The 13,246-nt window shown below is 44.3% G+C and overlaps 1 protein-coding gene across 5 annotated transcripts in view; it reads left to right on the top strand.

The window, feature by feature from the left end:
* The window catches only part of PIEZO2 (piezo type mechanosensitive ion channel component 2), a 427,346-nt gene extending 415,531 nt beyond the window's left edge, over positions 1-11,815 (top strand). For 4 of the 5 annotated variants that reach the window (XM_070513541.1, XM_070513542.1, XM_044773461.2 and 1 more), the window contains 7 exons: positions 1,438-1,626; positions 1,971-2,063; positions 3,364-3,536; positions 4,906-5,034; positions 6,229-6,308; positions 9,294-9,477; positions 10,477-11,815. In XM_070513541.1, the coding sequence (XP_070369642.1) occupies positions 1,438-1,626; positions 1,971-2,063; positions 3,364-3,536; positions 4,906-5,034; positions 6,229-6,308; positions 9,294-9,477; positions 10,477-10,729 (1,101 nt within the window). In that variant the 3' untranslated portion in view covers positions 10,730-11,815. The remainder of the gene's footprint in view (positions 1-1,437; positions 1,627-1,970; positions 2,064-3,363; positions 3,537-4,905; positions 5,035-6,228; positions 6,309-9,293; positions 9,478-10,476) is intronic. The other variant, XR_011504549.1, reaches the window with a different exon arrangement.
* Positions 11,816-13,246: the final 1,431 nt, after the last annotated feature.

The following is a 13,246-nucleotide window of genomic DNA, read 5'->3' on the forward strand; positions in this document are numbered from 1 at the left end:
CGACTCTTCGCTATGGAATGCAGGGGTGCTGTCGGAGTGGGAGGAGTGGCCTATTGTCTAAACTTGCCTCACCGAGAAAATCATGAAAGAGCAAACCTACATGTGTGTGTATGCATATAGGTGTGTGCGTGTGTGCATTATGTGTATGAATATATATTTCAAATATTTAAATAGTAGACTCTAGTTTTTCTTTCAAAATAGAAAATTATAACCAACAGTATCAAATTCCAGAGCAAAAATATCGAAACACACTGCTGTGATCTGAACTTCACACAGCTTCCACAGAGCAGCGTCATCTAGAAGCATTATCTTATGTGCACTCGGTGTATTCTGTTCCCCATCCTGGCTCTCCTCTGCCCTCCACTGCAGCCCCCTGTCCTCATGTTTCCAGACCCATCTCCCACAATCACTAAGTGTCGAGGCTCGTAGAGCCTTTGTAGCAAGGTCCTTTAAAGTTCTTGAGAACATCTATACTGACTCCCAGGCCTCTCTCTGAGTTTGTGACCTAGCGCTCAGTGTCTCTCTTTCCTTACCTTAACCTATTGAAACGAACCGATCTCCCTGAGGGAGTGTGAGCCCCAGGGTAACAGGCCGGGTTGGGGAGTGGGGACGGCCACCATGCAATGTATATAGCCTAACCTCCAGGGTAACCCTGGAAGAAAACTGGTCACTGTGAAGCCACAAAGAACTAGGAATGCACGTATAGATCTGAAGTAGCTTTAATACCAGACAGCAAGCTAGCTCCTTCCACCTTGTGCAGAGTCTCTAAGCTCAGTGCTTGGTGAGTCCTTAATAAAAACAATAGAAGTGATTCCAGCCCTACCGGCACACTGCTCTTGTATGAGAGAGCAAATCCCTCGTGTGACACACACACCTACCCCCATCAATACACACCTACCCTCCCTCCAACACCACCCCCCAGAAGAGCACCCAGCGAGGGCCTGTGCAGAGTCACGGTGGCCCAGAGAAGGCGCTTCTGATCCTACACATCTTATTGTAGGATGTGAAAAACAACATCTTGGACAACCTGTGTCATGAGTAAAATTAAAAATGTTTTTCCACCCACCAAGGGCAGGAAGAGATCAGTTGAAAGGCATAGCTTTTGAATATTCAGAAATTTAAAGTCAAATGTCTTTCTCCTGCATGATCCCTTCAAAGCAGAACTACCGTTCAGCAGAGTCCTTGACCTGTGGGCCACCGGCATGACCCACACGGCCATTTTAAGGAGAAAGGCACTTAGGCTGTGGCGGTCCCTAGTGGTACTTCCTGGTACAGCGAGCTCATTACAGCCTCACGTCACTACCTAACTTCCTACCAGGTGGGGACAAGGCTGCTCTCCCCAGTTCAGAGCAGGCAGAGCAGAATCGGGACTGAATCCAGTCGCCCCCCTACTCCCCCTGGGATGGCACTGAGCCTTTGGGAACTCTTCCGTTGCAGAGATACCCTCAGCCTCGGGGGCAGAAAAAGAAGAAGGTGGTAAAGTATGGCATGGGGGGCATGATCATCGTGCTGCTCATCTGCATCGTCTGGTTTCCTCTTCTCTTCATGTCCCTGATCAAGTCTGTCGCTGGAGTGATCAACCAGCCCCTGGATGTCTCCGTCACAATCACCCTGGGAGGGTACCAGGTAATGGCTGTGCACTTCTCCTGGTCTCACCTACCTGCTGGCACCTCACCTGCCACAGGTATCTTTCCTGATAACCACCCACAGGACGTGTGGTTAGGTTTTGCAATTCCGTATTTCCTATTTCAATTTTGACTATGTGATGTTTGAAATAAGGTGCACGAGACAGTGAAAGAATAGCTCTGTTTTGTTTTTGAGCACAGGCGTAGTTCCTTCCAAAAGAGATCTCTGAGACCAGTTGCTGTTGGGTACTCAATGGGTGATATACGTGTAAATGTTTTTCTTTATCCCAGGATGCAGAGAACAGCTTTGGAATATTGACAACACTGTATACCTTTGTTTTCCAGCCTATTTTCACGATGAGTGCCCAGCAAAGCCAGTTGAAAGTTATGGACCAGCCAAAGTTTAATAAATTTATAAAAGCTTTTTCTAGGGACACTGTAAGTAAATGCATATAATAGATCTCTATGAAGATCTTTCACCTGGGTGAGCGTCCTGGTTGTCATATTTGTCACTGTTTGCCATGCCTGTGGTGGTGGGAAGGACTTTTCAGAGATTATCAATTATACCCAGCAGCTTCCTGGCCACTGGCCACTTTGATAATCTGAGACCTTATATCTATATTATTGAACAGAGTGTTAACAAACATAATTTTAATTCAGAACATTTTGATGTAAGCACAACAGATGTTGATTCTTTTTAAATTGTGAGAGATATGGATCCCTTTGACTGGTAGATCTGCCCTGGAAATCTATCTTAATGAAAGAATTCAAAATATGGGGAAAGCTCTGTGCAGGCACCTGCTCCTGAGAGCATGCTCTGCAGTAGTAAAAACCAGCAGCAACTTGAGGGTCCAACAAGGAGGAGCTGGTTGAATAAATAACGGCAGGTGTACTTCTTGGATTTGATTGGCACTGGCTTGTGGGGTGTTCGGTGGGGAAGAAGGGGTAGCACTTTTTATTTTATTTACATGCCATGCTGTCTGAATATTTGCCAAGCAACCTGTCTTGTAATGAAAAATAATCATTACAAAGACTACACATGGCAGGAAAATTTGTCAAGATAAAACGTAAATGAAAAGGTTATACAATATTATTTTTAAAATGATAAAAAAATCAGATACTCATCTCTTGCTGCATAAAACAGTGATAAGATTCTGGTGGCAGAGTTGTGCCTGATGTAATTCTTTTCTCTACATCCCAAACTTCTAATAATATGCTAACATGATTTTTCATAATTAAAATTTACTTTACAAGTAATGCTTTTTATTTAAAGAAAGTGATTAGGCAAACTTTTCTCTTTTGTAAAATTATCCGCCTATAATGCACACTGTCAAAACTAATCTTGAAGAATGAGCAGCTATGGGGCCAGGGCCAGGATGTCCTGGGTGTGTTAAATTTGACTCTCTCACAAGAGACGTTCCCCAGTAGTTGATAGATTTCCTTCTTAGTGGGGAGGAAAAGTGACACTCAAGCATCTGACTTTTCTTTACTGTTTAATTAGAATGACTCCACAGCTGCATTACTGTGGCAACACCACCCCTGGGTTTGGCGACGTGACTGCCCGTACCTGTGGGAGCACAGTTAGTACAATGGAACGCCGAGACAGTCCATTATAGAGATTTTCCTTTCATAGGAAGAAATCCTCTCTATTCAGTCAGTTACAAGGAAGAGTGATCACTTTCCTTATGTATCATCACGTATGTGATCTATTTATGCATGTATATTTGTGCGCATACAGGGTGCTATGCAATTTCTGGAAAATTATGAAAAAGAAGACATAACAGTAGCAGAACTGGAAGGAAACTCAAATTCTTTGTGGACCATCAGCCCTCCCAGTAAGCAGAAAATGATACACGAACTCACGGACCCCAATAGTAGCTTCTCTGTTGTTTTTTCCTGGAGTATTCAGAGGTAGTTACTGTGCTTCCATGCATAATTTCCCCTTTTCCCCCATCTAAACTCAGGGCGGGGGTGGGGTAGAAGGATAGAAGAATTCCGGTAATGTGGATCTTGGTTGACACTGCATCTTGGGAATACCCATTTGATGCTAAAACTAACATTTTTATTTATTAAGTAATGACTTGCTTGGGAATCATTGACAAAACTAAGAACTTCTTCAGTTTCCCTTTTTTCTGCTAACTTCAGTTTTTAAAGAGAGGCTGGCAATGAGTTCTGCAAACAAGAGAGAGAGGTAGAAAGAAAAGAAAGAGGTGATGATTATAAAATGAAGCAGAGTCTGGGTGAATTCTAAGATTTCTCTGAAAGGTTGAAGTTTTGTCTTAATAATAAAGAACTTGCAGCCTCTGGAGCCTCGGCTGCTCACTCCACGCCTCCGACACCAGGGAAGCCCTGGGGGATCTGTCCTCCAAGCGTGACTGTGAGAGCAGCCTGGCAGCCCCAGGATGGAGAGCTGAGGAGCTTCCTTTCCACCTAAGCTGAGCCCGTGGCAGCATGCAGCCACTGCTTCACTTCTTTAGACAGAGCATGTCTTAGGAAAAGTTCTTGCAGCCAAAAGCTGGACACGTTAACAGTGTCGCTTGGGGGCCTCGAGGCAGGACAGGAGCCAATGAGTTTTCTTTCTGTAATCACACTCCTGTGACAGGGACTCTGGGCAAGCTTATTTGGTCAGGGAAGTGATAGGTCCATTTGGGTCCACAATACCAGCTTCTTGGAATTCAGAAAGAATCACGATAGATAGAGAATCAGGCTTTTCCAATCTACAGGGAATTTACAAGGAAACGGTAAAGAATATTTCAAAGTGAGCTGTTCAGAATTTAAAGAACTCCTTCTTTAATCTTATTTTCTCCTTTCAAATGTCCCCAATTCCTCACACGGAATTCTGTACTGCCAAAAATTTACTTCCTAGCCTTTTCTTTGAAGAGCTACCAAAACAAGAACAATAACAATGAAAATTAAAAATCACCCTGATTGAACAATCTTTTTAAAACATGTGGAGACTAGCTTGATGGGGTTACTGTAAACAGTGTTGGGAAACTCCTGTCAGAGGTCAAGATGGTTTCTCTGTGAGTCAGCGGACTCTGTCCTCGCCCGCCTCTGTTCTGGAGGGGTTTGTGGCCTCCTGGGGTTGTACTAACTTGGTTGTCTAAGAGGCTGGACATAAAGGTGAGGCAGACACACAGGGTTGGGTTGACACTTGTGAACCCAGTGAAAACTTGGTGAGATTAATAAAATGAAGAATCACGTGAATTTTTAAATCTCTCTTCCCGACTTCTGAATAATCACTGACATTGAGCTCTTTTTTTTTTTTTTTTTTCCACAGAAACATGAGTCTGGGTGCAAAAGCAGAAATAGCAACAGATAAGCTTTCCTTTCCTCTTAAAAATACTACCCGAGAGAATATAGCTAAAATGATAGCTGGCAACAACACAGAAAGTTCCAAAACACCTGTGTAAGTTGACTGTTGCTATTAACACAGCTTCAATAGATGTGTCTATCTGGTACCTAAGCTCCATCTACAAATGCTTGTGTTCAAGAACCTCAGTAACTGAGCGAATTTCTGTTTGGAAGCCTCATTGTGCTGGATTAAAGCAACTCCATTTCTTCCTTCCTGCTCTCCGTCCACTCACACAGGGAGGGTTGATCGCATCTCTGGGTAGCAGGCCTTGCTGAATCTGACCATAAGCACCAGAAGCCAGGGAAAGACCCTGTGGGACCCTCTGCTACTGCTACTCCTGCCGCAGGGTCACTGGATGCCTGGCCAATGAATGGGGGATGAAGGAAGCCAAGGGGGAAAAGGAAATTCGGGGGGAAAAACTACATTTTAACATATTATCCTGCCGTACAAGTACTCCACTTCAAACAATCCAAACCGTGATGTATAGATTCTGACATGAGAACTAGCAAGAGAAAAAGATGCTATTGGCGTAAAACTGCCAAGTGGAATATTCCCGACGTCCCCCAGGCTTGCCCAGGCTGCCCTCCAGTCTGCCCGGCCCTGTTTTAATGCAGTGACCATAGGAAGCGCCCTGATGCAGTCCTCAGATGTGTCCCCAAGACAGCCCTTGTCAACCGTTAAAGTGGAGGGGCCCTTGAAGATCGTCCAGTCCCTGCATCATTTCCGGGTGAGAACACGGGTCTAGAGAGGCGAAACGGCCTCAGGCCAGCTCGCCCACCGCAGAAGCAGGGCCGAGCCGGGGTCAGCAGGTCTCTCCTCAGCCCTCACTCTGCGTGAGCAACTCATGCAGGCCACTTGATTATAGATATTTTTGAAATCCTAAAACTTAAAATTAGAAGAGTGCTCAATGCGATTGATGAGAGTTACAGGATCCTAGCAAGAAAGAGCCCTGAGCTTCAGGAACAGTCACAGACAGGGGAAAATGTCTGTAGCAGGTTTTAAGCCATTAACTAGCTGGTGTACAGAGTTCACACGAGGATCTGGAGAGAACCTGGTGAACTCGCTCAGCCTCAGAGAAGTCTGATTATAATGGAAATGCATAAATTATGATGACTACATGTCGCGTAGATGTATGAAGACTCTCGCCATTATTTGTTTGATACGAGGTCAAAAATAACAACAAAAAATCAACTTTATGTGGGTAAATCCACTAAAACTTAATTACCTCCTTTTCTTCTTAATGCACAGGACCATAGAAAGGATCTACCCGTATTACGTGAAAGCACCCAGTGATTCCAACTCAAAACCTATAAAGCAACTGTTGTCTGGTAAGAATGAGAAGGAATTGTTTCAGAAATTTTTTTAGTCCTTCTTTCATTCAACTTCTACAGTTTGCATTTTCAGCCTTTATCAAGCTCCTTTCTGGTTTATTTCCCTGTGTGACACGGCTTGCAAGAAGCCTAAGACTGCCAGCTGCCTTCGCCAGCCAGAAGGAGTCATGTGCTCATCCAGGAGCCATATTCTTCATTTTCATTGATATAGAACACTCTGTCTTTCATTGATATACAACAGGATTGACTTAGATCCACGTTTAGTGACTTTTACTACTGATTAATCTGTCTGTTTACTTGTTTCTGTTAGCAGCCATATTTTTGGCAGAAAACTGTCTCATACAGTGTTAAATATGAAGGCTCCCTCCCTCCCCCCAGCCAATAAGAACAATAAAAAGACAGCAGGAATGTACTTGATTCAGCCTAAGGGTGATTAAATTCAATAGTCCTACTCTGAGGACTATATCTTCCCAATATAACAGTGATGGTAGCGAATTGGTATTTTGGGACTCTTAATTATCGAGCACTGTGTGACTTAATCAATTACCTGGACCAGAGTAGATGTATACACCTGGGGAAGGTAGAAGGACAATGCAGTTATCCAGTTCATGTGCATTCATTGCCGACATGGATCACTTACTGTCACCAGGCAGTGTGCTGGGCACTGGAGACCAGCCTCTGCATGGCTCGCGTTTAGCTGGAAAGACAGAGATGTAAGTAAACAGTCAGAATCCCCATGGAGATTGCCAGAAATAGAGGCAGGAAAGAAGGCCGGCGGAGGACAGCACTGGCTGGCCCCCACATCTGTATGCTCTTCTTCCTCGACGGTAAAAACACATGTCTTGCAAGGTAATTGCAAGATGCATTGAGAACCTGGTACAGTCCTCCCTTGGTATCCGTGGGGGATTGGTTCCAGGACCCCCAAGGACACCAAAATCCAGATGCTCGAGTCCCTTATGTAAAATGGGGCAGTATTTGCATATAACCTACCCACATCCTCTTGTTTACTTTAAATCATCTCTGGATTACTTACAGAGCTCACTACAAGGTAAATGCTGTGTAAATAGTAGTTATACTGTATTGTTTAGGGAATAATGACAAGAAAAAAAGCCTGTACACGTTCAGGACAGATGCAACCATCATAGGCCGTTTCGATCAACCGTTGGTTGACTCCGCAGTTGCAGAAGCCAGGGATACAGAGGGTCAACTGTATTTCCCTTTCAATCTGGAATAGTTCTAGAAATGTTTGGTCTGACATTACAGACTGCCCCACAATCAGTCATTACCCCTGAAACGGTTCTGTCCCTCAGCAGGCTCTGCCCTGCCGCATTACCTCAGCAGGTCATCTCCTCCTGCCTTCCCAGTGGGTTCCAGCCGGCCAGGGGCCACTCCTTCAGCCTCCTTTCTCTTCTTGGCAAAACATCTTGTATTTTCACAGACCCCTTCTTTCTTCCCTTCAGCCTCAAATAAAGATGTGTCCTCTCTCCCTTGCAAGGTCAGCCTTTCCCTGTGCCCTGGGTCCCATCCCCTTCCTGCCTTCGTCCGTGCAGCATCCTTTATCCACCTCCTCTTTGACCTGTGCTGTGCCTCTCCTCACACTGGCTTGTCTGCCTGTGAATGATCTAAACTCCAACCTACAAAGTCCCTGTTCCCCAGACCACGTGGCTTTGGTGTTCTCAGATCCTGCCTACAGCTTATCTGATGAGCTTTACTGAGGTATTTCTGATCTTGACCACAAGGTATATTTAGCAGAGGCTAATGGTTATCACCAGTTTATGGGTGAGGAAACTGAGGCTCCAAGTGTGAAGGTTATACAACCGGTGTGTGCAAGAACCAGATCCAAACTTGGCCTATCTGGGCCCGGGGCCAAATTTCCCCTCAGAACTGTCTCTGGACTTCAGAACCAACATTATTCCTGTCCCTAAGTATTCCGAGTGGTTCACATTCTTCCTGGGTGAGGACTTTATCTTTCTCAGTTTCCTGCCTTTCTTCACTCTCCATCATCCATCCATCTAGCCATCCATCCATCTAACAAACAGATGTTTATTGCCAGGCACTGTCCTAGACTCCTCTGATCTAGGAATTTGGCGTGAGATAATGCAGACTTGGTTCCTGCCTTCATGGAGTTTACAACCCACCGCCATGTTTCTCAGTGGAGGCCCTATTATCATTGGTAGGGGTGGCTCTTCTTAGAAAGACCTATATAGTGTAGTTCTAAGCTGTTTCTTTGCCTTATCTTCTACTATTCTTTCACAATCACCTTATGCTTCAACAAAAGCAATCATTGATCATACATTAGGGTTTTCAGAACTTTGCAGAACTTCATGCCATCAATCTTCACTGAAAGGGTCTCCTCTCCCCACTCCATCTCCACCTATTGAAGTTCTCACTCAGCAAAACTCAGCTCAGAAGGCATCTCCTCTGGGAAGCCCTCATGGGTCATACCAACCAGGAGCGATCTCTCCAAGCTAACAGACCTTGTCAGTCCGGGCCCTTGGGTGGTTGCCACATGCCCTTAAATTGTGCTCATGTCCATGGTCTTTCCCACTGAGATAAGGAACCATGCTGTATGCAACTTTGTAACCTCTAGCACCTAGCCTTTCTCCTAGAAGACACTCAGTAAATCCTAGTGATATGTATGAATCAGTCAATTCAATCAAGAGTCAATGATTTGGGTTTTTAAATGTCTAAGTAGTTATTTGGAATAATTAGCACAGGGGGTCTTTCACTGCCCCCCTGTGATTTGGCTGCCATGCACATGTAGCAACAGTGACTAACCTCATTAGTGAACAAGAGAAACCCCGTTCACCCCCAGTGCACGCTCTTCCTTTTCCACTTGCATTGCTAGCGTGTCCATACGTCCTTCTGTCCTGGAACCATGTGCTTTGAATGATAACTGGGTTTGGGCATCTGAGAACTGTTGATGTGCATGAAATCCTAAACTTCTCAAGCTAGCTTGATTTTATTTTTCTCCTCTTCCAGAAAATAATTTCATGAATATCACCATCATTTTGTCAAGAGATACTTCAACTAAATCTAACAGTGAGTGGTGGGTTCTCAACCTGACCGGAAACAGAATATACAACCAGCATGCTCAGGCCTTGGAGCTGGTGGTCTTCAATGACAAAGTCAGCCCCCCTAGCCTGGGGTTCCTGGCTGGCTACGGGTAAGGACTCATTTAATGGTTAACAGGTACAAGAGTCTACTTCTGTGTCCTATCAAGTTGAGGATGGTAGGCCTTTTATCTTCTTAGAGTTCTCGAATTTTATAGTTGGAATATTAAAATTCACATCTCTTTGGCCCTTCATTTTAAAAAATAAGGGAACAGTGTCCCAAAGAAGTCAAAATGCCTTGTGTGAGTCACACCATTAATGACAGTACTAGAAGCCACATTTCCAGCTTCTTAACTCTACACCTTTCCTGTTATAGCATAGGTTGATGCATTCAGGGTTTAAACTTAGAATTTGGCATCGATTTCTGCTTAGATTTCCTTCTGACCTTAGCAGATATAGGATCAACTAGAAATCACAGTTTTGGACATAACCAATGTTACCATTTCACCACGTTCTGAGGCTTAAATCTTAGGACACACACATTCCCTACAAGACACAAGTGGAAAGTTTTCTGTTTCCCAGAACAAGCCTCTTAATAAATCATTGTCTATCCAGGATTTTATTATACAAATGAACCTCCATACAGTGATGGATGGCAATTAGACTTTGAGTGGTGAACGCAGCTTAGTCTTCACAGAAATTGAAACATAAACCTGTTAAAGTGAAAAGTGCGAGGTACAAAAAGTGTATGGTGCATTTGCATTTCTACCAAATACAGCATGTGGTCTATGCATACAATATATGCAGAAAACCAGCTGAAGTTCATACGTGAAACCGTTAGCATTGATTATTTCCAGGAAGTGAGATTTCAAAGGACTTTCATTTTTCATGCCTACAGTTCTATAATAGGTCAATGCTTTTTTACGAAGAACATAAATTACCTTTTTAATCAGAAAAAAAATAAATGTTTCCACCAAAGGGAAGAAATTTAAGCTTTCATAAGTTTATCACATCTTCTGTGAAGTTTGAGGAAAATGTTATTTTTTCTTTTAGACACGTCCAATAGTACACGTTTAACTGCTAAGTACAATTTCTACTTAATTTTTTTTCAGTATCATGGGACTGTATGCTTCGGTTGTCCTCGTGATTGGGAAGTTTGTCCGTGAATTCTTCAGTGGGATTTCTCACTCCATCATGTTTGAGGAGCTTCCAAATGTCGATCGAATTTTGAAGTTGTGCACGGATATTTTTTTGGTTCGAGAGACAGGGGAACTGGAACTAGAGGAAGATCTCTATGCCAAATTAATATTCCTGTATCGTTCACCAGAAACCATGATCAAATGGACCAGGGAAAAAACAAATTGATACCTTACGACACAGACTGCAAGTCAAGTTAACATTTGAATTTTCAGAAAAAAACAAAGCACAATATTCTCATAAGAGCTAAACATTTCTAGTCTGATGGAAATGGTTTCTCTTCTGGCAGGTGGCCAAAAGGAGTCGACTTCCTTTTGCAGTCCAAGCTACCTTGCAAGTTAAGGCGCTATTGAAAACGTTATTTGTAATTCCATTTCTCTGCAGTCAGGGCTACTTGCTTTATGTTTAGTCAACGGTGTCTTGCGTTCTGATTGACTATGTGAAGGAATCATTTATGGCTCTGCTCCCTCAGAGAAACAGAAGAGAAGAAGGAAGAGGAGAGACTCTCATGTTCTCCCGTGTGGGCTCGCACCCCTCCTGCAGAGATGCCGTCAGGCGGTGTACAGGGCTCTGTCGCCCAAGGGGGATCTGCTGGGAGGAGAACAGATGGGCCTTGGCGCACCCAAAAGGTCACAGCAATAGGAGGCTGAGAACTCCTGAGCAATTCTGAGGGGAGAGAGGGAGGGAGCCAATGGCCGTGAAGATGCCCGTGGAAGGACAAGCCTCATTCTAAGCAAAAAGATAACATTAGTGACACTCTTACTGCCTTATCTTAACTGAAGACTCATAAGACATCTTTCCATTAAACACCAGTGACGTCTCAGGAAAAAAAAAAAAAAGCAGCAAAACAAGTATGTGGACACCGGCTTTGCTGAGGCCCAGCTGGTGACGCCCAGCAGTGGTGGTGGCTGTTCTGCCTCAGAGAGTAGCCACTCCTCTGCAACACGGACACAGGTAGACAGATACGCGTGCTGCCCCGCTGGACCTGGAACCCTGCGACTTTGTAGGTTTGCTCCCTGAGGTCCTGAGCTCTCCTACCTTTCCCCAGCCCTCAACACGCTTTTCCCCATTTCAATGATTTAAGGCAATGGTTTTTCCAATATGTGACATTTTCCTCCCTGTTTTTCAGGTATATCAAAGAGTTTACATATTCCAATTCACATTTTTACATCTGAGACGGGTTTTTTAAGTTCATAATTATGAAAGAAATATGTATATTGAGCTTGGGGAAATAAAAAATGGCCTTTTCTTAAATTATTATTATTATTGATAATACAACCTCTTCATTAAATAGCAATGTAGCATGAAAACTTATGATTGAAATGTAGTTTTCATTCCATATTAAAATACAGTTTCTGAGAGGAATCATTGAATGGACTAGAATATGTCAAAGAAAGGATCTTATGTAGTCTGGGTTCAGGACTGACTTAAAATAAAGCACATCTTGCAAAGTCCTTTTAAGAATACCCCTCCTTCTGCCTTTTTTTGCATGAAATAGGAAAAGTAATTGTTTTCAGTATTGTGTGCAAGGAGTTAAAAAAATTAACTGAGATAAGAATCCACTTCTTGTTGTTGTTATTGATTTTCACATGTGGGTGCTCTATATGAACAGTATGAAGAGGAAATGACCAGTAACAAATTGATTTCCAAACAGGAAGCTATTACAGTGAACGTGGAGCTTTAAAAAAGTAGCAGAGTACAAATGGTGCCAGTGTCTTCTAGAGAATTAGCGCGTATTTGTTCTCAACCGTGAAAGCCGGCGCCCTTCCACCCTGCCCGCAATAAACGCTTCACTCATTTTAACAACAAATCAGACCACTTGGGGAACGCGTTCCGGTTTCCGGACAGCAGGAAGCATCACTGTGCATATTTCTGGTTGTGAATTCTTTCTTTTAAAAACGTCAACAGGGAATTTCCAGAGAGCGTGTTACCACACATTTAGGAAAGAGGCAAGTGGGAGGGTGCTGCTGAGAAGGAATCTGAAGGTCAACGGACAGCAGAACGGGCACACTCCTCAAGAAAATGCTTTCCAGGGCTCAAGACAAAGGCTTCCTGGCATGTACAAGGGGAAAATATAGAAGATAGAAATATAGACACGTAGAAGGAAAGCACTGCTTCCAGGGAGGCAGGCTGGAGTGGAATCACAGAGAACGAGGTGGCGGCTTCCGGTCCTGCTCAGCCACCATCTGGTTGGGAACCTGGGCCAGCAGGTCGCTTCCCCTCTCAGCCTCATTTATCTGATAACATGAAGGAACCATCCACCTTCTAAGCCTCAAATGAGTGCCTGTCCTGGCCCAATGGATGCCCCTTATGAGGGAGGCCTGCCACCTTAGATGGGGTTCTCTAGAGAGAGTCTCTGGGGGGGACAGTCACCAGAGGACATTTGGGCGAGTGGACCTGGGGTTACAGCAGTCGGTGAGGAAGGCAGGATGGGGCAGAGGGACAGGCTGCCTCGCCATGCAGCTGCAACTGAGCTTCACCCCACCCTGTGGGGCGCTTGGGAGCTGGGTTGGCCTGTCCTTGTCCCGAGTGAAGGCATTGTGTCTGGATGCAAGTTACTGCCACAGCCACTCCCTGAGCGGGCTGTCCCCTTTGACAAGGCAGTTCCCTGCAGCAGGAGCTTACTGCCTTTGAGGGGCACAGTCGTGACCCATGGGCACCGATATGTGGGTGTGCAGAAGGCAT

Source organism: Equus asinus, chromosome 7 (assembly GCF_041296235.1).
Source record: "Equus asinus isolate D_3611 breed Donkey chromosome 7, EquAss-T2T_v2, whole genome shotgun sequence".
Lineage (NCBI taxonomy): Eukaryota > Metazoa > Chordata > Mammalia > Perissodactyla > Equidae > Equus > Equus asinus.